We start from the raw sequence: 26565 nt of genomic DNA on the forward strand, positions 1-26565 counted from the left end.
TATGGACCAAGTGCAGACAAGTGGAACCAGCTCAGGTAGGCACCTTAGTCGGCATGGATGAGTTGGGCTGAAAGGCCTTTGTCCATGTTGTATAACCTAATGACTCTTTGCTGAGACCATAATGCTTATCATTGAACACGGTCGGGCGTCAGTGGCCTTTCAGTATCTGCTGTGTCAAGCTCTCTCCATGAATTTTAAATGTCCAAAGGGATTATACAAAATCTAGGGAGTACAGACCTAGTCGAATCGACCAAATTCCCCTAATCCCTTAATAACATCACAAAAATTGTCCTGGTGAACTCATTGCAAAACCGATTCAAGTAATTCCTTCCATACATTACACTTAGAAACTGTAACATGAGGAAATTTTATTTTTAATACGTGAAACATTGTGATTTGAAATGTACCAGTTCTCAAAGCAAAATCGTTTAAGACCATAAAACATAGGAGCAGAATTAGGCTTTTCAAACTATTTTCCAAAGGAGAAAACCCAGGAATCTGAGATGCAGAGGACTTGGGAGTCCTTGTGCAGAACACCCTGAAGGTTAACTTGAAGGTTGAGTTGGAGGTGAGGAAGGCAAATGCTAGCATTCATTTCAAGAGGTCTAGAATACAAGAGCAAGGGTGTGATGCTGACGCTTTATAAGGCACTGGTGAGGCCTCACCTTGAGTATCGTGAAGAGTTTTGGGCCCCTCATCTTAGAAAAGATGTGCTGGCATTGGAGAGGGTTCAGAGGAGGTTCACAAGGATGATTCCAGGAATGAAAGGGTTATCACACAAGGAACATTTGATGGCTGTGGGTCTGTACTCACTGGAAGGATGGAGAGGGGGGATCTCATTGAAACCTATCGAATGTTGAAAGGCCTAGACATGGGAAGTAGATATGGTAAGGATGTTTCCCATGGTGGGAGAGTCCAGGACAAGAGGGCACAGCCTCAGGATAGAGGGTCATCCTTTCAAAAAGAGATGTGGGGAAATGTGGTGAACTTGTGGAATTTGTTGCCACATGCAGCTGTGGAGGCCAGGTCGTTGGGTGTATTTAAGGCAGAGGTTGATAGGTTCTTGATTGGACATGGCATCAAAGGCTATGGGGAAAAGGCCGGGAACTGGGGTTGAGGAGGAGATAGAAATAAAGGATCTGCCATTATAGAATGGTGGAGCAGACTCGATGAGCCAGATGGCTTAATTCTGCTCCTATGTCTTATAGTCTTATTGTCTTTTCGTCCCATCAAGTCTGCTCCGCCACTCAATCATAGCTGATTTTTATTTTCTTCAACTTCATTCTCCCTGTAACCTTTGACCCTCTTACTGATCAAGAATCTATCAACCTCCACTTTAAATTTACACAATGACTTGACAATGAAGTGAATTCCACAGATTCACCACCCTCTGGCTCAGAAAAATTCCTCCTTATCTCTGTTCTAAAACATCGACAAACTTATAGAGATGTGTAGCACAGTGTGCATTGACTGGCTGTATCCTGGCCTGGTATGGAAACATCAATGCCTTTGAAAGAAAAATCCTATAAAAGGTAGTGGATTTGGCCCAGTACGTCATGGGTAAAGCCCTCCCAACCATTGAGCGCATCTACATGAACTGCTGTCGTAGGAAAGCAGCATCCATCTTCAGAGATCCCCTCCACCCAAGTCAGGTTCTCCTCTCACTGCTGCCATCGGGTAGAAGCTACAAGAGCATCAGGACTCACACCACCAGGTTCAAAAACAGTTCCTACCCCTCAACCATCTTGTATAAAAGGGGATAACTACAGTGACTTGCCCCATTATTGAAATGTTCCTAAAATCAATGATTTTACTTTAAGGACTCTTTATCTCATTATCTTGTTATTTATTTATGTTTGGACTTGCACAGTTTGTTGTCTTCTGCACTCTGGTTGATCTGTCATTGATCCTGTTATAGTTATTATTCTATAGATTTGCTGAGTATACCTGTAGAAAAATTAATCTCAGTGTTGTAAATGGTGACATATATGCACTTTGATAATAAAATTAACTTGTATTTCTAAAGGGACTACTTTGTATTCTGAGGCTGCGCCCACTGGTCCTACACTCCCCCTCTATAGGGAACATCTGCATCATGGTAAGGATTAGAGTAAAGAGTGATTAGAATAACAAGAGTTTAGAGCAAATATTGTTGGGCAATGGAGAGTTGGAGGTGCAACAAGTTAGATCCACCTGGGCAGCACAGCTGTACAGTTACCAGAGCTGCTGCTTCACAGCCCTACAGTTCCAGGTTCAATCCCAGCCACTGGTACTGTCTGTGTGGAGTTTGCAGGTTTTCTTTGTCACCACATGGGTTTCTGCTGGGTCCTCTGTGGTCTCCTCCTATCTCCCAATTGGCATCAATCTGAGTTGAGGCATGTAATTTCAAAGGAGATATGGGGAGGAACGCTTTTTACACAGATAGTGGGGGGTGTTTGGAAGGCACTGCCTGGGGTGATGGTCAAGGCAGAAAAAATAGGGGCTTTTAAGAGGCTGTTAGATAAGTAGATAAATATGAGGAAAATGGAAGGAAATGAACATTGTGGAGGAGGAAGAGATTAGTTCAGTTAGTCATTTGGTTACTAAGTTAATTAGTTTGACACAAGATTATGAGTTGAAGGGCCTGTTTTTGTGCTGTACTATTCTATGTTTTATCTCCAAAAAATGTGAGTCAGTGGGTTAATTCTTCTTTTTCTTCAGCCCATCACCCCAGCTGGGGCATACTGTAGATCACAGACAGCAGCTCGCCAGAGACCTCTATCCTGGGCTAGTCTTTCACATTGTCCCCAGGTGTAGCCCATCTCTGAAGATATTTCCTCCCCCAGAGATGAGGTTTTTGGAGCTTCATTTCTGTTGCTCTGGGTTTTTACAGGAAGGGGTTGCTAGCCCCGATGCCCACCCCTTCTCCTTTCGCAGCTGGGCTTGGAACCATCCATGGTGAAGTTAAGGTGGATTAATTGACCACTGTAAATTATTTGGTGTACTTAGACATACAGCACAGTAACAGATGCTTCTGGCCCAACAAGCCTGTGCCACCCAATTACGCTCATGCGACCAACAGCCCGTACATCTTTGGAAGCTGGGAGGAAACCAGAGCACCTGGAGGAAAGCCATGCGGTCAAGGGGAGAATGTACAAATTCCTTACAGATAACGGTGGAATTGAATCCAGGTTGCTGGCACTGTCATGGTGTTGCACTAATGGCTACACTGCTGCATCGCTCGTCATTACTCCTGGTGTGTGGTAGAACCAAGGGGCAGTTGATGGGATTGAGGGGAGAATAAAATGAGTTCTTGTAGGAACGGTGGAAAAAGAGTGGTGTTTGATGGTCACTACAGCTGATAAGCTGACGGGCCTGTTTCTGCACTGCATGTTGCTATGGCGATGAGATAGTTCACTCAAATGGATATCAATGGCTTAATGGGCCAAATGGTCCCACCCAAATTGCACCATTCCACAATTCCTTGAGAACCTACTTAACCTGGCCTGCTGAAAATTGACTCAAAGAAAAAGCTGAGCATTTACTTTACAAGCAGGTCTGGCAAAAGTGGAGCCTGTTCTATTTACAGGCATTTGTGTCTAGCTTCACTTTAATGGATACACAATCAATCTATGTATAGAGCCTATCTTAAGTATTTCTACTTAATTTGTTTTTTTTAACTATTATTGTGTTTTTTGTGTGCTGCATCAGATCCGGAGTGGCAATTATTTTGTTCTCTTAAATGACAATGGAAATGACGTTAAACAATCTTGATTGAATCTTGAATTAAAAAAAATGATGAGTCGCTCTTCCTCACTGGATTTAATTGGATGAGTAACAGCTGGAAATTAGGATGGCATTTAGATCTAATGACCCTAAAATAATGAGATTAACAGAGTCTCCGTTCATAATTAAAGTGGCGTCAGAGCTAATTTCCCCACTGTAACTTGATTGAATCAGTCTGTGTGGGAAGATGGATACAACCTGGCATCACCTTTGTCCTACAAACAAGAGAGCAAACTCAAAGCTACTGAGGCATAACTGTGCCGTCTGTAAATCACTTTTAGAGTCAAGGCAGCTGTACAGTGCAATACATAATAAAAATATTACTACAGCTACAGGTAATATAAAAAATAGTGCAAAGAAAGAGGGAAAAAAAACTGGTGTAATGTCCATGGATTCATGGTTCATTTAGAAATATGATGGTGGAGGGGAAGAAGCTGTTCCTAATATGTTAACTGTGTGTCTTCAGGCTCCTGTGCTCCTTCCTGATGGTAGCAATGAGCAGAGGGCATGTCCTGGGTGGTGAGGGTTCTTAATGATGGATTCTGCCTTCTTGAGGCACCACCTTTTGAAGATGTCCTTGATTGTGGGGAAGCTAGTGCCCATGATCAAGCTGGCTGAATTTGCAACCCCCTGCAGCTTTTTCAATCTGGTGCATTGGTGGTGATACAGCTGGTCAGAATGTTCTCCGTATCTCTTTACGCCTTCCCCAACTAAGTACTTGTCCAAATGTCCTTTGTATGTTGAAACTATACCTGATTCAATCACCTCCTCCGGCACCTCATTCCATTTACCGTCTGTGTGAAAAACAACTTCAATCTCCTTTAAACATGTCTTAGAATGCCTTGCCAGGGAAATAAAACTAAGCCTCTCATAATTTTATGAACCTCTATAAGGCGATCCTTCCGTCCCTCTTTCCAGTCAGAATAAGCCCAGCCTTTCCAGTCTCTCCATAAACAAATGACACGGTAGCCCAGCACTTTACAGTGCTGGTGAACTGTGTTCAATTCTCGCTGACGTCTGTAAGGAGTTTGAATGCTCTCCCTGTGATCGTGTGGGGTTTCCTTTGGGTGCTCCAGTCACCTCCCACATTTCAACGATGCAGTCAGTAAGTTGTGGGCATGCCATGTTGGTGACACCTGTGGGCTGCCCCCAGCATATTCTTGGAATGAGTTGGTCATTGATGCAAATAGTCGGTTTCACTCTATGCTTTGATGCTTTGATGTACAACTGACAAATAAAGATAATCTTTAGCTCCACAATTCCAGGAGATATTCTGGTGAATCTCTTCTGCACTCTCTCTGTTGCCACCACACTGTCCAAGTAGTGTGGTAACCAGAACTGTGCAGAATACCCTAAGTGTGGTCTAATTAATGACTTGAACAACTGCAACATAACATCTCGACTCTAACACTGAATGCTCAGGCCATTTCTGGCAAGAAGACTAAATGCCTTTTCCGTAGCAACCATACCCAATGTCTTTTTCATCTGCAACCTCCACCATTAAGAAGGACAAGGGGGAGCAGGTGAAGAGGAGAATTACTACTGGCCGGATCCTCTCCAAGACACACATTTGCAAATACATTGCCTTTCCTTCATCATCAGATCTTGGAATTCCCTCCCCAATAAAACCATAGCTGGACCTTCACCAAAAGGTTTTCAGCAGTGCAATAAAGTAATGAATTACTACCTTCTCAGGAGAAATTACAGACAGGCAGTAAATACTGGCCTTGACAGCAATACCTAGATCCCAAACATGATTTAAGAAATCTATTGGTTTGCTTTCCTTGTGAAGCTTAGGAGATTTAATAGAGTTGTCCACAATGACAAGAAATTTTAATGGTGTAGATTAGAAGAAACAGTTCCACTTGCAAGTGGATCAATACCCAGAAGATACAAATGTACGTAAAATAATTAAGATTGGAACCTCTAGGCTTACAGTTTAGGTTCAGTCAGGATTGTTTCTTTGATTTTAAATAGTGCTTGGCAAGACTGGTTATTTTTGATTATTATAAAAAATAGCACTCAGCTGATGAATGAATTATATATTGACAACCTGTTAAACTTGACAAAATTAGAATGAATGATAATAATAATCACTGGTATTCAGTAATTACTTCTCTGGAAATGTTTCACTTTCTTTGATGTAACATCAACAGGAAAGGGGTTGTACTTGCACTCCTGTTTATATCAACAGTGCTGAGATTGAGAGAGCTGAGGATTTTAAATTCTTAGTAGTGAACAGCCTGTCCTTTTCCAATCACATAGACACCACAGCCAAGAAAGCTAACCAGTCCTTCTCTTTCCCCAGTAGCTAAAGAAATTTGCCACATTTCATTTGACCCTCACCTCATTTATCCTGTCAGGCAGCATCTATGGAGGGAAATAAGCTGTTGATTTTTCATTAGTTTTGATGAAGGGTCTCGGCCTGAAATGTTGACTATTTATTAATTTATTTAATGATACAGTGTGAAGTAGGCCCTTCTCCTTCTGCCCCTTTGAGCTGCACTGCCTCAGCAACCCCTGACAAACCTGATCATGGGACAATTCATAATGACCAATTAGCCTATCCGTTAGGTCTTTAGACTGTGGGAGGAAACCAGAGCACCTGGGGAAAACCCATACATTCTACAGGGAGGACGAACAGACTCCTTACAGCGCCAGAACTGAACTCCGAACTCTGGAATACACTGAGCTGACAGAGTGTCGCACTAACTGTTATGCTACAGTGGTGCCCAATTCAGTCCATTAAACTCCATGTGACCAAACCCATTGGGACTGTTTCTGCCTCTGTAGATGCTGCCCGACCTGTTGTGTGTCTTCTGGAACAGTTTTTATTTAGATATTTTATTTCTCCTTTCCCATCCCGAGTTTCCCCACCTAATAAACGATTCCTTTCCAGATTTAAGCGATAGTTTCTCTCCCAACAGATGCTGCTCGACCATCTGCGCCCCCTCAATCTTGGGGTGATTTATTCCCCTCCATAGATGCTGCCTGATTTGACAAGGAGAACAATTTGTGTTGCCGGTGTGACTTTAGCCCAATAGATATTCTACTGCAATGGTCATAGAAACGTTGACACAAAATTCTGCAGAGGTGGGTCTCAGGATGGAACCGAGAATATGGATGAGAGGGTTAAGGTGAGCCATGACCCAGATGCGGGTCGATGGGACTAGGCAGAATAATAGTTTGGCACAGACTAGATGGGCTGAAGAAGTTGACTCTGTGATGTATGCTCTGTGATGCTATGCGATGGGAATTTATAAGAATTTGAATCAATTGGCTAAACTCAGCACTGCTATTAGGGCAAGGTCAGAGTTCACCCACTGATCACACAACGCACCATAAGGAAAACCTCTTACCCACCTCCAGAAGGATCTTAGTCCCCTTCTTGTAAATGCTGACAGCAGATGTGTTCAAATCTGAGAGCTCAACCCCTTCCTTCTTCCAGCGGATGGATGGCTGGGGGTTGGCTGCAACGTCACAGCTGATGTTGACAGAGTTTCCCTCCCAGGAGTAGTAGGTCACCTGGGTTGAGAGAAACTTTGGAGCATCTGAGGGGGGAAAAAAAGGAAGAAGTTTGCCATGGAAACAGAACTGCCCTGGTTTGTAATTAACCAGGTTATGACTGAAAAGGATAAACTTAGCATACAGTTGAGACTTCTGGATTTCAGTGATGTTTCCCTCACTCACTTCTGTGCACCGTGGATAAAGACCAGAAGATCATCGGACACAGGAGCAGAATTAGGCCATTCAGCCCATTGAGTCTGCTGTGCTACTTCATCATGGCTGATTTATTATTCCTCTCACTCCCACTTTCCTGCCTTGTCTCTGTAACCTTTGATGTTTTTACTAGTTAACAATCTATCAGCCTCCACTTTAAATGTACTCAATTACTTGACCTTCACAGCTGTCGTGGCAGTGAATTCCACAGATTCACCACCCTCTAGCAAAAGAAATTCCTCCTCATCTCTGTTCTAAATAGACATCCTCCAATTTGGAGGCTTGCACTCAGGTCCTAGACATTATAGTGAGGTCACTGCTAAAATAGAGGCAGCCACAGCAACATTTTAGGTACAAATTATTCTGCTGTGCCATCAGAAATCTGAATGGTCTATGAGCCCATGATCACTACCTCAATATTTTGCTCTTTTCTTGCACAATCTATTTACTTTTTATGTATTCTTATTGCAACTTATTAGTTTTTTTTAACGTCCTTACATGTCACTGCTGCCACAAAACACCTAACTTCATGATATAAACACAAGGAATTCTGAGGATGCTGGAAATGCAAAGCAACTGCTGGAGGAACTCAGCACATCAGGCAGCACATGGAACGAGCTTCCAGCAGAAGTAATTGAGGCAGGTTCGATGTTGTCATTTAAAGTTAAATTGGGCAACTATATGGACAGGAAAGGAATGGAGGGTTATGGGCTGAGTGCAGGTCGGTGGGACTATGTGAGAGTAAGAGTTCGGCACGGACTAGAAGGGCCGAGATGTCCTGTTTCCGTGCTGTAATTGTTATATGGTTATATGGTTAACATCTATGGAAATGGATAAACAGTTGACATTTTGGGCTGAGACCCTTTTTCAGGACAGGAAAGGAAGGGGGAAGATGTTAGAATAAAAAGGTTGGTGGGGGAGGAGGACTAACTAGAAGGTGATAAGTGAAGCCAAATGGTAATGGTAAAGGGCTGGAGAAGAAGGTGTGGACTATGGGAGAAAGAAAAGAAGGAAAGGCACTGGGTGGAGGCGATAAGAAGAGGGAAGGGGGAGAGGAAGAGAACAAAGAGAAAATAAAATTACTGAAAGGAGAAATCGATATTCATGGAATTAGGTTGGAGGAATATGAGGTGTTGTTTTTCCACCCTTAGAGAACCGTCATCATGGCAGAAGAGGAGACCATGGACCAAAATGTCAGAATGGGAATGGGAATAGGATTTAAAATGGTTGGCCACCAGGAAATACAGCTTTTGGCGGATGGAACGGAGTACAAAGCAGTCCTCCAATTTACGTTGGGTGTCACCAGTGTAGAAGAAGCCACATTGGGAGCAACGGATACAATAGTTGATACCAACAGATTCACAGGTGAAGTGTTGCCTCACCTGGAAGGACCATTTGGTGCCCTGAATACAGGTGAGGGAGGAGGTGAATGGGCAGGTGCTGCTTTACTCTCGCTTGTGGGGATTTGTGTCAGGAAGGAGCCTTATCAGTTCTTTCTACATGGAAATACTCAATATTCCTGCTTCTGACATTCAAGAAAAGTGCAAGGGAAGAAAAAATTTCAAAGTTCAAGGCAAATTTGTAATCAAAGTATGTACATGTCACTATACACAACCCTGAGATTCACATACTTGCAGGAATTCACAGAGAATAGAGAAATACAATAGAATCAATAAAAGCTATTTAGAAAACAATTGACGTGCAAAAGGTGACAAACTGTGAAAAAAAACCAAAACAAACCAATAACAATAAATACATAAGTAAATAGCACTTAAAACATGATCTCGGAGTCCTTGAAAGGGAGTCCATAGATATGGAATCAGTTCAGTGTTGAGGTGAGTGAAGTTATCCCCTCTGGTCCAGGAACCTGATGGCTGAATTGTTCCTGAAATTGGTAGCAACTTGGATCCATTCCAATATGCATACCAGCGCAACAGGTCCACTGCAGACGACATCTCATTGACTCTTCACGCAACCTTGGAACATCTGGACAGCAAAGATGCATGCATCCGGATGCTCTTTATCGTCTACAGTTCACCACTCAATAGTATCACCCCCTCAAATGTTTCTAGATCTTGGTCTCAATACCTTGTGTAATTGGATCCTCGATTTCCTTTGCAGACCCCAGTCAGTTTCGGATTGGCAACAACACCTCCTCCACAATCTCCATCAGCACAGGTGCACCACAAGGTGCATGCCTAGCCCCCTGCTCTACTTGCTTTATACTTAAGATTGTGTAGCTAAGCACAGCTCCAATGATACTTACAAGTTTGCCAACAACATCACTGTCGTATGCCAAATCAAAGGTGGTAATGAATCAACATATAAAGAGATTGAAAATTTGGTTGAGTGGTGCCACAACGACAACCTATTACTCAACGTCAGCATGACCAAGGGCCTGATTATTGACTTCAGGAGGAGGAAACCAGAGGTCCATGAGCCAGTCCTCATTGGCGGATCAGAAATGGAGAGGGTCAGCAAATTAAATTCCTCGGTGTTAGCATTTTGGAGGGCCTGTCTCGGGCGTAGCACGTAAGTGCAATTACAAAGGAAGCATGGCAGTAACTTTAATTCTTTAGGACTTTATGAAGATTTAGCATGACATTTACAACTTTGACAATACTCTATAGATGTGTGGTGGAGGGGATTGACTGGTTGCATCACAACCAGGTATGGAAATACCTTGAAAGGAAAATCTTACAAAAGTAGTAGATACAGGCCAGTTAGTCATGGGAAAAGCCTTCCCCACCATTGATCATATCGACATGGCAAGTTGTCACAGAAAAGCAGCATCCATCATCAGGGATTCCCACTCCTCAAGCCATGCTCTCTTTTCACTGATGCCTTTAGCAAGAAGGTACAGGAGCTTCAGGAACATCTATTACCCCTCAACCATCAGGTTCTTGAACCAAAGGTGATAACTTCACTTAACTTCACTTGTCCCATCATTGATATGTTACCACAACCCATGTAGTCACTTCCAATGACTCTTTATCTCATATTCTTGATATTTATTGCTTATTTATTTATTATTATTATTTCTTTCTTTTTGTATTTACACACTGATTGAACACCCAAGTTGGTGTGGTCTTTCATTGATTCTGTTGTAGTTATTAATCCATAGATTTATTGAGTATTCCCACAAGAAAATGGATCTCAGCATTGTATATGGTGAAATATATGTACTTTGATAATAAATTTACTTTGAACATACATGCTACAAAAATGAGCTTCTTTTGCAGCATACATTACAAGGCCCACAGGTCACAGTGGCAGCAACCAACAGCACTTGGTTTTGGTATCGGATCGCGATCCCCAGTGCTGTCAGGCAGCAGCACTAGGTGCTGCAATGCTGTGCTGTCCGCGAGGTCCTCCGTCAATCTGACCAGAGACTTGGGGAAATCTCAGTGCAGCACACACAAAATTGTGGATACATTCAGCAGGTCCGGCAGCATCTATGGAGCAGAATAATCAGTTGACGTTTTGGGCTGATATCTTTCATCAGGATTGGAAAGGAAAGGGGCAAAAGTAAGGATAAGAAGCTGCGGGGGGTGGCGGGGTATGAGGGGAAGGAGTACAAGCTGGCAGGTGATAGACGAGGTCAGCTGAGGGGAAGGTACGGTGTGTCGGGCAAGGGCTGGATAAAGAGAGTAGGGGCGAGCATATGGTTGAAAAGTTGGAGAACAGCAGAGATCACAAAGGGGGAGCAGGGAGATAAGGTCTCATTGAACACCTGAAGAGAAGACTTAAACTTATTCAGGGTAGGCATCCCTCAAGGAGATTTTGCAGTGGACAGCAAATCCTTCCACTTCCCCCTCATCTGCTCTCACTTATCATCTATCAACAGGATCTTTATGTCCTCGTTGTCCACGGGAATGGTACCGGAGGATTGGAGGGAGGCGAATATTGTCTCCTTGTTCAAAAAAGGGAGCAGGGATAGTCCGGGTAATTATAGACCAGTGAGCCTTGCACCTGTGGTGGGAAAGCTGTTGGAAAAGATTCTTAGAGATAGGATCTATGGGCATTTAGAGAATCATGGTCTGATCAGGGACAGTCAGCATGGCTTTGTGAAGGGCAGATCATGTCTAACAAGCCTGATAGAGTTCTTTGAGGAGTTGACCAGGCATATAGATGAGGGTAGTGCAGTGGATGTGATCTATATGGATTTTAGTAAGGCATTTGACAAGGTTCCACACAGTAGGCTTATTCAGAAAGTTAGAAAGCATGGGATCCAGGGAAGTTTGGCCAGGTGGATTCAGAATTGGCTTGCCTGCAGAAGGCAGAGGGTCATGGTGGAGGGAGTACATTCAGACTGGAGGATTGTGACTAGTGGTGTCCCACAAGGATCTGTTCTGGGACCTCTACTTTTCATGATTTTTATTAACGACCTGGATGTGGGGGTAGAAGGGTGGGTTGGCAAGTTTGCAGACAACACAAAGGTTGGTGGTGTTGTAGATAGTGTAGAGGATTGTCAAAGATTGCAGAGAGACATTGATAGGATGCAGAAGTGGGCTGAGAAGTGGCAGATGGAGTTCAACCCGGAGAAGTGTGAGGTGGTACACTTTGGAAGGACAAACTCCAAGGCAGAGTACAAAGTAAATGGCAGGATACTTGGTAGTGTGGAGGAGTAGAGGGATCTGGGGGTACGTGTCCACAGATCCCTGAAAGTTGCCTCACAGGTGGATAGGGTAGTTAAGAAAGCTTATGGGTGTTAGCTTTCATAAGTTGAGGGATAGAGTTTAAGAGTCGCGATGTAATGATGCAGCTCTATAAAACTCTGGTTAGGCCACACTTGGAGTACTGTGTCCAGTTCTGCTCACCTCACTATAGGAAGGATGTGGAAGCATTGGAAAGGGTACAGAGGAGATTTACCAGGATGCTGCCTGGTTTAGAGAGTATGCATTATGATCAGAGATTAAGGGAGCTAGGGCTGTACTCTTTGGAGAGAAGGAAGGTGAGAGGAGACATGATAGAGGTGTACAAGATAATAAGAGGAATAGATAGAGTGGATAGCCAGCTCCTCTTGGGTAATGAGTGGGAAGTTCAAGGGGGATATTGGAGGAAGGTTTTTTACTCAGAGAGTAGTTGGTGCGTGGAATGCACTGCCTGAGTCAGTGGTGGAGGCAGATACACTAGATACACTAGTGAAGTTTAAGAGATTACTAGACAGGTATATGGAGGAATTTAAATTGGGGGGTTATATGGGAGGCAGGGTCTGAGGGTCAGCACATCATTGTGGGCCGAAGGGCCTGTACTGTGCTGTACTATTCTATGTTCCATGTTCTATAACAGCCAGCTTGTACACTTCCATCTCCCCCACCTTAATATTCTGGCTTCTGCTCCCTTCTTTTCCAGTCCTTATGAAAGGTCTCCGCTCAAAATGTCGACGGTTTATTCCATTCCATAAATGCTGCCTGAGTTGCTGACTTCCTCCAGCACTTTATGCATGTTGCTCAGGATTTCTGGGGTCAGCAGAATGTGATGAGGAAGGATCTCAGCCGCCCCTTTTACAAGTGTGAGCTTGAATGAGCAGTGATAAGATGAAATGAGTAATCAGCATCGTTATTATGTCCTGTGTCATATGACGTGGGTAATCATGGTCTCATGACCATGATTGTTCTTTGCAATTTTTTCTACAGAAGCAGCTTGCTACTGCCTTCTTCTGGGCAGCATCTTTACCACACAGGTGACCCCAGCCATTATCAATACTCTTCAGAGATTGTCTGCCAAGGCATCAGTTGTTGCGTAACTAGGACTTGTAATATGCACCATCTGCTCACATGACCATCCACCACCTGCTCCCATGTCTTCATGTGTCCCTGGTCCAGCGGGGGCGCTAAGCAGGTGCTACACCTTGTCCAAGGGTGACCTGCAGGCTAGCGGAGGGAAGGAGTGCCTCACACCTCCTTTAGTAGAGATGTATCTCCACCCCACCACCACAAATGAGTAATAGAGGTGAATTTTTCTGGTCTACAGAGATGATTGAGGCTGTGCCCAACATTATTAAATGCCTGTACTTACACTGAATATCTAAATGCATGCTCTTCTGGTCTTGCCCAATTGGACTGACAGCTTCACAGTGATAAGCCCCCGAGTCACTCGGCTCAATGTTTCTGATGCGCAGTGAAGATTTCCCTTCCTGACTCTGCACCTCAACTCTCTCATTCCGGACCTGTTGCAAAAAAAAAACAATTAAAACCATTAGTGTGGTGTGCAAATTCACGGTTGAATAAATTCACTTGAGGTTTTCTAGAGCTTAATTTGGACCCTTAGATAGTGCGATGAGCAGGAACGCTGGGAGAGGGTCAGGGAAATCACATCTCTGCTGCAAGTCAGCGGGGCAATTTACCAGCAACAGAATTGAGCTTTACGTTCAGTGGCAACTTTATGAGCAACCTCCTGTACTTAATGAAGTGGCCACTGAATGTACAGTATGTTCATGGTCTTTTGCTGCTGTAGTCCATCCACTTTGAGGTTCGATGTGTTGTACATTCAGAGATCCCCTTCTTCACACCATTGTTGGATCTTGTGGTTTTTTTGAGTTACTGTCACCTTCCTGTCAGCTTGAACCAGTCTGGCCGTTCTCCTCTGTCCTCTCTCATTAATAAGGCATTTTTATCCACAGAATTCCACTTACTGGATGGTGTTAGTTTCTTGCACCATTCCCTGTAAACTCTAGAAACAGTTAAGCATAGAAATCCCAGGAGATCAGCAGATTCTGAGATACTCAGACCTCCCCATTGTAGCCTTAGACAACATTGTTCACCATCCACTAAACCACCATTGAACAGAGCATGTACAAAGACACTTAGATCCTCACATTTATTCTTACATTCTGATGTTTGGTCTGAACAATTGAACCTTTTCAACACACACGAAGTGCTGGAGGAACTCAGCAGGCCAGGCAGCATCTGTGGAAAAGGGTAAACAGTCGATGTTTCGGGCCGAGACCCTTCATCAGGACTGCAAAGAAAGAGGTAGACTCTTTTCCATAGATGCTGCCTGCCCTGCTGAGTTCCCCCAGCATTTCGTGTGTGTTGCTTTGTATTTCCAGCATCTGCAGACTTTCTCCTGTTTGTGCAGATGAATCTCCTGACCATGTCGACCTGCATTGAGTTGCCACCACATGATTGGCTGACTTGCATTAACGAGCAGGTGTACAGGGGTACGTACCTATTAAATGGCCACCAAATGTCAAACCTGAGAGAATGAGGTGAGCAAGAAAGCTGGGAGAAGGTTGGGGATCTCACATCTCTGCTGCAGGTCAGTGGGGCCTCAGCATTTGTTACAATTTACCAGCAATTACTGTAAGTTGAACTTCTTTGCTTTGACAAAAAAATTCAACTCTCCAAAGCAGCTGCCAGCCTCCTTTTGCATACAGCTGCCCTTGCTCTCAGCTGTGTTCTCTCAAGATAATTGGCTTCCCCCCTGCTGTTGCTTGAGACTAGCCAATACAGGATACATGCTCATTTCTATCTGGCCTTCAGGACCAAGCATCTTACGGCTTTACCAGAGTGGAGGATAATTGCAACAAGCAACGTGTGGGAGGCTTCGCTTCTTGCGATTATCCACCTGTTCCTTTCAAAGTCTTCTGGAGTATTTCCAAATCTGTTGCAAGAACACAACAAATATTGGAGCAGGATTAGGCCACATGAATCCTCAGGTCTGCTTCACCGTACAATATGACCATGATATGATTGAAAGAATACAAAGAAAATTTATAAGAATGTTGCTAGGACTTGAGGAGCTGCGTTACAGGGAAAGGTTCAATAGTTCTTGTATCATATAGCCTACTGTATAATATGGGACTATTTTATGCGGTAGTAACACGTTATTGAGCATGCACTATTAGGCGCGTATTGATCTGTACATATGTGTTCAGTTCGGGTTGGGTAAGTAAAAGCCCCTGTTAACTTAGCTCCAGTCTCTAGCGTTTTTATTAATGATATTGTTGTGTAAACGGCCACATACACAACAGTTCTGAATCAGAATCAGTTTTAATATCACTGGCATGTGTCATGAGTTTGTTGTTTTGTAACAGTAGTACAACCTATTATGTAATAATAAATCTGAAAATTACAATAAGAAATGTATATATATAGTTAATTAGATTAAATAAGTGGTGCAAAGAAGAAAACAAACAGTGAGCTGGTGTTCATGGGTTCAGTGTCCATTCAGAAATCTGCTGATGTGCTGCCAGAGGGGAAGAAGCTGTTCCTGAATCCTTAAGTGTCTGCCTTCTGGCACCCGAACCTTCTTCCTGGTGGTAGCTATGAGAAGAGGGCATGTCCTGGGTGATGGAGGTCCTTAATAATGGATGCTGACTTTTTGAGGCATTGCTCCTGGAAGATGTCCTTGATACTGGGTAGCCTAATGCCCATGATGGAGCTGGCTGAGTTTTCAATGTTCCTCATGAATAAAGGTTAAGACTTCTTTCCCTGGAGCGTAGGAGAATGAGGGGAGGTTTGATAGAGGTATACAAAACTAAGAGGGGAATAGATAGTGTAACACCTGTGAGGTGCTTGTCTTATCTCGTGTGACTGGTCACCGCACTCTTTATGAGAAAATCAAATTACATAGTACTACACTTGGTGCTAGTGGGCCTTCAGAAGCTCTAGGTATCAGAAGGAGGCAGTGAATAGAAAACACACACTTCTAGAGGTAAGTTTATTCATAAAAAATAGCAATATATATAAAATATTTACATGAGCAAGAACAATTCAAAATTCCAACATTCTGTTTTAGGTTCCAAATCTCAGATATCGATGAAAACCACGTTGCTCTTCAGTTAGAATCAGTGAGAGTCATTAGAATAACCTTTATCACTCAAAATTCTTAAACTAATTAGATCTAGTGTAATTTCCTATTTAAAGGTTTATAGACTAACATTTGCCCTTTTAGCTATCCCTAGTTAGTTAGGAAACTAATTGAATACCTATTCTTAAGTATTATGGTTAACCTCAGTTTCAGTTTCAGGTCAGTATGTCTACAAATTCAAATTCAACATCCACCCCCCCAAAAAAAATATACAGCTTAACCCTTTCACGGCAAATTCTCCAACATCACAACTTTTAAATAAAGTAAATCTCATTCAGTATCTTATCAAAGTCTTTGCAAAAATAATCAGTTCTTCCAGAAAATCAAATTCAGATCCTTTGAATGAGAAATAAATGTATACATCCAGTCATATTAAATCCTCTATGTCTTGAAACATTTTGTTCTCATGCTGGTTCTTCGATCTTGCCATCTTGTTCCTTGGTTCTTTGGATGAAAAGGTAGGTCATCTATGGAAAGCTGATTCACAATGCTTACACACAAAAAAAACCCAACCAAACCCCTTGGTTTGATAACAGAACTAATTCCTAGTTCCGTGGTAGAGACCATGAACACTACACTCTGCCGACATCGTCTCGCAATAGCTGATGCCCATTATATTCGTAGCTTAGACCATCAGATCATAAGATATAGGAGAAGAATTAGGCCATTCAGTCCATCGAGTCTGCTCCGCCTTTCCATCATGGCTGCTCCCAAATCCCACTCAACTTCATACACCTGCTTTCTCTCCATATCCTTTGATGAGGCAATAAGCAACTTCTGCCTTAAACATACCCACAGTCTTGGCCTCAACCACAGTCTGTGGCAGAGCATTCCACAAATTTTCTACTCTCTGGCTAAAAAATTCCTCCCTACTTCTGTTCTAAAGGGTTGCCCCTCAATTTTGAGGCTGTGCATTCTATTTCTGGATACCCCACCATAGCAAACACCCTCTCCACATCCACCTTATCTGGTCCTTTCAACATTCGGTAGGTTTCAATGAGATCCCCCCACAATCTTCTAAATTCCAGTGAGTACAGGCCCAAAGCTGCCGAATGCTTCTCATATGTTAACCCATTCATTCCTGGAATCATCCTTGTGAACCTCCTCTGAACTCTCTCCAACGACAACACATCTTTTCTGAGATATGAGGCCCAAAACTGTTAATAATACCCTAAGTGCAGACTGACTAGTGTCTTATAAAGGCTCAGCATTATCTCCTTGCTTTTATGTTCTATTCTCCTTGAAATAAATGTCAACATCACATTTCCCTTCTTTACCACAGACTCAATCTGTAAATTAATCTTCTGGGAGTCCTGTACAAGGACTCCTAAGTCTCTCTGCACCTCTGATGTTTGAACCTTCTCCCCATTTAGATAATAGTCTGCACTATTGTTCCATTTACCAAAATGCATTATCATACATTTCCCAACACTGTATTCCATCTGCCATTTTTTGCATATTCTTCTAATTTGTCTAAGTCCTGCTGCAATCGCATTGCTTCCTCAGCACTACCTACCCCTCCACGAATCTTCATATCATCAGGAACCTTTGCCACAAAGCCATCAATTCCATTATCTAAATCATTGACAAACAAAGTGAAAAGCAGCGGTCCCAATACTGACCCCTGAGGAACACTACTAGTCACTGGCAGCCAACCAGAAAGAGCCTCTTTTATTCCCATTCACTGCCTCCTGCCTGTCAGCCATTCCGTTATCTATGTCAATATCTTTCCTGTAACTTCAGCTACTGTTCTGGCATCATCCCTGCCAGTATCCCCTTCCAATTCACCTGGCAAGCTCCTCTTTCATGCCTCTGAAATTCTCTGTTTTCCATTGTGATACTGATACATGTGATTTATGCCTCTCCCTCTCAAATTGCAGTATGATTCAATCATAAAATGATCACTGCCTCCTATGGGTTCATTACATTAAACTGACTAATAAAATCTGGGTTACCACACAACACCCAATCTAAGATAGCCTTTCTCCTGGTAGGCTCGAGCACAAGCTGCTCTAAGAAGCCATCTCGTAGGCGTTCAAGAAACTCTCTCTCTTGCAATCTGACTCTAACCTGATTTTCCCAATCCCCTTTGCATGTTGAAGTCCCCATTACAATTGTGACATTACTCTTATTACATGCCCTTTCCAGCACCCTTTGCAATCTCTACCTCACATCTTGGCTACTATTTGGAGGCCTATATATGATTTCCATAATAGTGTTTTTTTACCTTTGCAATTTCTTAACTCCACCCTCCAAGGTTCGACATTCTCTGACCTTATGTCACCCCTTTTTGAAGATGTAATTTTATCTCTCACCAATGGAGCCACACCACCACCTATGCCTTCCTACTTGTCCTTTCGATACAAAGTATATCCTTTGATTAAGCTTTGTGATTCAATTTAACTCTTTGTTTCAATAAATCTTTTATCGAGATCGCATCTCCTCCAGGGGTTTCACCCTGAGGATTTCCAATCAGTAGGATAGAGATACTAAATATTAGTTTCACCTTTAACAGTTTCTGTTGCTTGTCCACGCCTGCATCAGCCACACCTCATTCTCACATAGCTTCTTTTTTCAAGTTTTTAAAAAATTTGGTAAACCTTGTTTCCATCCCTCCACAAGTGGAGCTTTCTAACATTACATCTTAGGGTTTAATTAACCTGAGTTACAATACAGTAAGTGCAAACAGGCTTTTCCCACTGAAATTGGGCGAGACTAGAACTAGAATTCATAGCTGAAGTGTGAAAGGTGAAATATTTCAGGGGAACCTGAGGGGGAACTTCTGCACTGTACAAAAGGGATAGACTTGAATCCGAGGGGGACCAATATCCTCGAGGGCAGGTCTGATAGAGCTGTTGGAAGTGGTTTAAACTAATTTGGCAGGTGGATGGGAACCAGTATGATAGAGCTCAGGATGAGCCAACAGGTTTACAAGTAGATGATGGATGCAATATGAGCATAAGGAAGGACAAGCCCATGATTGGGTACAAATTAAACAGTGCAAAGAATTAAATTGTATCAGAGAGGCAAAATTCAAATGGGTGAAGAAGGCCTGAAAGTGCTGTATTTAAATGCATGTAGTATTTGGAATAAGGTGGACAAACTCATGGGGTCGGTATGATGTTGTGGGCATCGTTGAGATGTGGTTGAAAGAAGGTCATAGCTAGGAGCCTAAAATCAAACTATATACTTTATATCAAAAGGAAGGTGGTGTGGCTCTGTTGGTAAGAGATGGAATTACATCTTTAGAAAGAGATGACATAGGAGCAGAATTAGGCCATTCAGCCCATCGAGTCTGCTCTGCTTTTCCATCATGGCTGCTCCTGAATCCCACTCAACCCCGTACACCTGCCTTCTCTCCATATCCTTTGATGTTCTGACTGATGAGGAAATAATCAACTTCCGCCTTCAACATACCCACAGACTTGGCCTCCGCTGCAGTCTGTGGCAGAGAATTCCACAGATTTACTACGCTCTGGCTAAAAAAAATTCCTCCTTACTTCTACTCTAAAGGGTTGCCCCTCAATTTTGAGGCTGTGCTCTCTATTTCTGGATACCCCACCACAGGAAACATCAGAGAATGTTGAATCTTTGTGGGTGGAGTTAAGAAACTGCAAGGGTTAAAAAAAGCATTATGGGAATCATTTATAGGCCTCCAAATAGTAGCCAAAATGTGGGGTTGAGATTGCAAAGGGAGCCAGAAAGGGCAGGTAATAAGGGTAATGTCACAATTGTAATGGGGGACTTCAATATGCAAGGGGATTGGGAAAGTCTGGTTGGTGTCAGATCACGAGAGAGGGAATTTGTTGAGTGCCCACAGAATGGCTTTTTAGAGCAGCTTGTGCTTGAGCCTACTCTGGGAAAGACTATTTTAGATTGGGTGTTGTGTAAAAATCCAGAATTTATTAGGGAGCTTAACGTAAAGGAACTGTTAGGAGACAGTGATTATAATATGACTGAATTCATACTGCAATTTGAGAGGCAGAAGCATAAGTCAGATGTATCAGGATCGCAATGGAATAAAGGGAATTATAGAGGCATAAGAATAAGAGAGGAGCTTGCCCAGGTGAATGTGGGGTTGCAATCTCAACCCCACATCTTGGCTATAATTTGGAGAGGATACTGGCTGGGATGACGGCAGGGCAGAGGTGGCTGAAGTTTCTGGGAGTAGTTCAAAAGGCGCAGGATAGATATGTCCCACAGAAGAAAAAATTCTGAAATGGCAGGGGTAGGCAATTGTAGCTGACAAGGGAAATTAACGATGGCATAAAAACCAAGGAAAGGGCATAAAAGGCAGCAAAAGTTGGATGATTGGGAAGTTTTCAAAGTCCAACAAAAGGCAACTATAAAAGCTGTAAGATGGGAAAAGATGTAATATGAGGTCAAAATAGCCAATAATATAAAGCAGGATACTAAAAGTTTTTCAGTTATATAAAGAGTAAAAGGGAGGTGAGAGTTGAGATCGGACCACTGGAAAATGAAGCAGGTGAGGTAGTAATGGAGGGACAAAAAAATGGCGTATGAACTTAACAAGTACATTGCATCAGTCTTCATAGTGGAAGGCAGTAGCAGTGTGCCAGAGGTCCGTGAGTGTCAGGGAGCAGGAGTGAATGCCATTGCTATTACCAAGGAAAAAGTACCAGGGAAACTGAAAGGTCTTAAGGTGGATAAGTCACCTGGACCAGATGGACAACATCCCAACGTTCTGAAAGAGGTTGCTAAAGAGAAAGCAGATACATAGGTTATGATCTTTCAAGAATCACTTGATTCTGGCATGGTTAGGGAGGATTGGAACTTGTAACTGTCACTCCACCATTTAAGAAGGGAGGAAGGCAAAAGAATGGAAATTATAGGCCAATTAGCCTAACCTCAGTGGCTGGGAACGTGTTGGAGTCTATAATTAAGGATGAGGTTTTGGGGTACTTAGAGACTAATGATAAAATAAATCAAAGTCTGCACGGTTTCTATAAAGGAAAATCTTGTCTGACAAACCTGTTAGAGTTCTTTGAGGAAGTAACAAGCAGGGTGTTCAAAGGAGAGGCAGTGCATGTCATTTACTTGTATTTTCAGAAGGCATTTGATAAGGTGCGACACATGAGGCTGTTTAACAAGATAAAACCCCATGGCATTACAGGAAAGATACGGACATGGAAAGCAGAATGGCTGATAGTCGGACAGTGAATGTAAATAAAGGGGCCTTTTCTAGTTGGCTACCAGTGACCAGTGGTGTTCCTCAATGGTCAGTATTGGGACTGCTACTTTTCTCATTGTTTGTCAATGATTCAGATAATGGAATTGATGGCTTTGTGACAAAGTTTGCAGATGATATGATGATTGGTGTAGGAGTAGGTAGTGTTAAGAAAGCAATGCAATTGCAGCAGGAACTAGACAAATTGGAAGAATGGGCAAAAAGGTGGCAGATGGAGTACAGTGTTGGGAAATGTATGATAATACATTTTGGTAAAAGGAAGAAAAGTGAGGACTATTATCTAAATGGGGAGACAATTCAAATATCAGAGGTGCAAAGGGTCTTTGGAGTCCTTGTGCAAGACTTTGGGCCTGTTCTCACTGGAATTTAAAAGAATGCGTGGGGATTTCATTGAAACCTACCGAACGTTGAAAGGACCAAATAAGGTCGTTGTGGCGAGGATGTTTCCGATGGTGGAGGTGTCCAAAACTAAGGGGCACGGCCTCAAAATTGAGAGGTGAACCTTTAGAAAAGAGGTAAGCAGGAATTTTTTTTTTAGCCAGAGAGTAGTGAATCTGTGGAATGCTCTGCCACAGACTGCGGTGGAATCCAAGATCATGGGTATATTTATAGCGAAAATTGATCTTTTCCTGATTGGTCAGGGCATCAAAGGTTATGTCGAGAAGGCAGATGTATGGAGTTGAGTGGGATCCGGGATCAGCCATGGTGGAATGGCGGAGCAGACTCAATGGGATCAATGGCCTAATTCTGCTCCTCTGTCTTATAGTGCGAGTAGGTGCACCATGAATTGTAGGTGCGAGTGTGAAACAAGCTGCCAGCAGAAGTGGTGGATCCGGGTTCAATTGCAATAACTTAAGAGTAGTTTGTAGAGGTGCATGGATGGTTGTATCATCAGCAAATTTAAAGATGGCACTTGAGCTATGCCTAGCCACACAGTTATGGGTGTAGAGAGAGCCGGGCAGTGGGCTAAGCACACACCCCTGAGGTGCCTCAGTGTTGATCGTCAGCGAGGAGGAGATGTCACTGCCAATATATCCCCAGCTATATATATGTGCCTAAGACATTTGCACAGTACGTTATTTGATAAGTCCATTCAGGAATCAAATAATATTGGGTTAAAAGATGTTGAACTTTCAATCATTTTTATCTTCTGCGCAATAGAAGGATATCGCTGATTTAAAACTGAGATGTGTGGAAATTTCTGCTTTGAAGAGGCAGTGAGTCATTGGGGATTCTCTGCCCTGAGGAGGTGGCGGATGCCTGATTGCTTAAGGTTCACAGAGAGTTGTGAATAGAATCCAATTCATCGTGAAAACCAGCCTCCCCTCCACTGACCCTGTCGACACTTCCCACTGCCTTGGTAAAGAAGCCAACATGATCAATAACCCCTCTCACCCCAGTCATTCTCTCCTCTCCTCTTCCTCTCAAATAGGAGATACAAAAGCTTGAAAGCACGCACGTCCAGCCACAAGGTCAGCTTCTATCCTGTTGTAATTACGCTCCTGAATTAAACTCTAATACAATAATGATGAACTCTTCATCCCTCAGTCTATCTCATCATGGTGCTTTCACCTTATTTGTCTAACTGTACTGCACTTCCAACTGCACTGATTCTCCATCTGTTTTATTTCCCTCTTGTACAACTCTGATGGGGCAACAGGGCGGAGATACATTTCCACCAAAGGAAGGGTAAGGCGCTCCTTCCCACCACTAGCCTGCAGGTCACCCTTGGGCAAGGAGTAACACCTACTTAGCGTGACCCCCCCCACCCCAATCAGGGTCACGTGAAGCCAAGGGAGCAGGTGGTGGATGGCCGTATGAGCAGCTGGTGCACATCACAAGTCCTGGTTATGTGACCACTGACGCCAGGCAGACAATCTCTGAAGAGTATTGATAATGATTGGGGTCACCCAACTGGTAAAGACACTGCCCGGAATAAGGCAATGGCAAACTGTTTACGCAGGAAAATTTGCCAAGAATAATTATGGTTAAAGACCACGATTGCTCACATCACATGACACGGCACATAACCGTGATGACGTACGGGATGTTTTGATGTATGGAATGATCTATGTGGATAGCATGGCTTGGTACATGTGATAACAATAACATGATTTCCAATTCAATACTTGAAAGAACAAGGAATTGTGGGTTATGAGGTACTGGTCGAAGAGTAAAGGCTAGTGTAGATCAGTCGTAGAGTCATAGAGTACAGAAACAGACATTTTGGCCCACTTAGTGCATGCCGAACTGTTATTCTGCCAAGTTCCGTCCTCCCGTCAACCCAATCATGCATTTAGATGGAGATGCAGAATCTCAGATGGAGACGAGAGGATGGACAGAAGCGAGATACACCAGCTAGTGGAGTGGTGGCACACTCAACGTCAGTAAGATGAAAGAGCTGATTGTGGACTTCAGGAAGGCTCAGGTGAGGGAATACGAACCAGTCCTCATAGAGGGATCAGAAGTGGAGAGACCGAACAATTTCGAGTTCCTGGTGTCAACACCTCTGAGTATCTAACCTGGTCCTAACTTATCAATGCAATATAAAGAAGACAAGACAGCAGAAATATTTCATTAGGAGTTCAAGGAGATTTGGTTTGTCACCTAAACACTCAAAAACTTCTACAAATGTACCGTGAAGAGCATTTTGACTACTTCATCACTGTCTGGTATGGGGTGGGGCGGGGGGGGGGGGTAGTGTAATGCTACTACACAGCATCGAAAGAAACACCAGAAAGTTGTAAAATTAGTCAGCTCCATCAAGGGTACTAGCCTCTGGAGAATCTAAGAAATCTTCAAGTAGCAGTGCCTCAGGAAGGTGGTGTCGAATATTAAGGCATCATTCAGGACATGCCCTCTTCTCATTGTTGCCGCCAGAAAACAATGGGGTATCAGCATAATGCAATACCAAATAGTAGAGAAAAATACTGTGAATTACAGTGTGTATACATATTAAAGGCATCCGTTAGTCTAGCGAGACCATGGATCTGTGCCTGGAAAGTCTTCACTCTCCAGGGCACAGGCCTGGGCAAGGTTGTATGGAAGACCAGCAGTTGCCCATGCTGCAAGTCTCCCCTCTCCATGACACCAATGTTGTCCAAGGGAAGGGCATTAGGACCCATACAGCTTGGCACCAGTGTCGTCGCAGAGCAATATGTGATTAAGTGCCTTGCTCAAGGACACCACGTGTTCCCTCGGCTGGGGCTCGAACTCACGACCTTCAGGTTGCTAGTCCAATGCCTTAACCACTTGGCCACGTGCCCACACTGTATATATCTATATTAGTTAAATTAAATAAGCAGTGCAAAAATAGAAATAAACTACCTTGATCATAAAAATATGAAATCTCAAGTCACCCCTCATCCTCCTCCGTTTGAAAAACAAAAACCCTACCTATCCTCATAAGATATGTTCTCTAGTCCTGACAGCACTGTGGTAAATCTCCTCTGCAGCCTCTCTGAAGCTTTCACATCCTATATCGAGGTGACCAGAAATGAGTGCAATATTCTAAGTGTGGTCTAAGCATAGCTTTATAGAACTGCAACATTACCTCGAATGGATAGCCAGTGACTTTCTCCCAGGGCGCAAGTGGCTAATACGAGCGGGGCCTAACTTTAAGGAGGAAAGTATAGAGGGAATGTCAGATAATTTTTTACAGAGGGAACAGTGGGTGCGTGGAATGCAATACCATAGATGGCGGTAGAGGCAGATGCATTACCGACGTTTAACAGACTCTTAAATAGGCACGTGGATGTTAGAAAAATGGAGGGCTATGTTGGTGGGAAGGGTTAGATCGATCTTCAAGTAGGTTCGGTTAAATGGCCAGCACAACACCATGGGCTGAAGGGACTGTACTGTGCTGTAATGTTCTATGGTCTATGTTGATGTACATATGCAAGGCATGATCTGTCAGAATGGCAGATAAGCAAAAGCATTACTTTGCCATATTTGGCCATTGAAACCAATTCTAATCGAAAAATCTATTTTAAACTTTGCTTCAAAGGCATGCAAGATGAGTGATGCATTGCTGCTGAAAATGAGTCCGTCGCGCTCTTGAACTGAAGGGGACATCTTCATTCAGCTTCACTTGCCCCATCACTGAACTGTTCCCATAACCTATGCACTCACTTTCAAGGACTCTTCACCTCATACTCTCGATATTAATTGCTTCTTTATTTATTATTATTATTTTTCTCTCTTGTACTTGCACAGCTTGTTGTCTTTTGCACATTGGCCGTTTGTCTACAGTACACCATTGGGTGTAGTCTTTCATTGATTCTATCATGGTTCCTGGATTTACTGAATACGCCCACAAGAAAATACATCTCAGGGTTGTATATGGTGACATATATATACTTTGACAATAAATTTACTTTGAACTTTGAAGAGATTGGGAGGCAGCTATAGCTTGTTTACATAATACCATTAGACATAAGAGCAGAATTAGGGCATCCAGCCCATTGAGTCTGCTCCGCCATTCAGTCAAGGCTGATTTACTTTCCCCCTCAATCCCATTCTCCTGCCTCCTTCCTGTAATTTTTGATGCTCTTGCAAATCAAGAACCTATCACCTCCACTTTAAATATACCTAATGATTGGCCTGCACAGCCATCTGTGGTGATGAGTTCCACAGATTCATCATCCTCTGCCTAAAGAGATTCCTCCTCACTTCTGTTCTAAAGGGATGTCCTTGTATTCTCAAGCTGTGCCCTCTGGTGCTAGGTCTTTGAACTATTGGAAACATCTTCTCAATGTCCACTCTATCTAGGCCTTTCAAAATTCAATGGTTGCATAGTTGCATTGGGAAATAATCAATGGCAAATTAGTGACCAAAGATCAGAGATAGGAGAGGGGATGGTTGTTGTTATAGGTGGTGATTTAGCTGGTCAAAGTGATGAAAAAGATGTGTGCTTGGAAACTCTCCTTTAAGCTGCTGCAGAGAAATAATCAAGAAACTGATTTGTAAATCACAACTAAATATTACAATGCATATGTGTACACAGAGGCAATATCACTTGAGAATAATGGAGAGGTTTGCCTGATGTATCAAGC

At 43.0% G+C, this 26565-nt stretch overlaps 1 protein-coding gene across 1 annotated transcript in view; it reads right to left on the bottom strand.

Moving 5' to 3' along the window:
• Positions 1–26565, bottom strand: part of LOC140199703 (neural cell adhesion molecule 2-like) — a 431176-nt gene that overhangs the window by 255526 nt on the left and 149085 nt on the right. Inside the window, exons 9-10 of the mRNA XM_072262182.1 lie at positions 13507–13657; positions 7129–7316 (exon numbers count right to left, since the gene is read on the bottom strand). Coding sequence (XP_072118283.1) covers positions 7129–7316; positions 13507–13657 — 339 coding nt within the window. The remainder of the gene's footprint in view (positions 1–7128; positions 7317–13506; positions 13658–26565) is intronic.

Source organism: Mobula birostris, chromosome 6 (assembly GCF_030028105.1).
Source record: "Mobula birostris isolate sMobBir1 chromosome 6, sMobBir1.hap1, whole genome shotgun sequence".
Lineage (NCBI taxonomy): Eukaryota > Metazoa > Chordata > Chondrichthyes > Myliobatiformes > Myliobatidae > Mobula > Mobula birostris.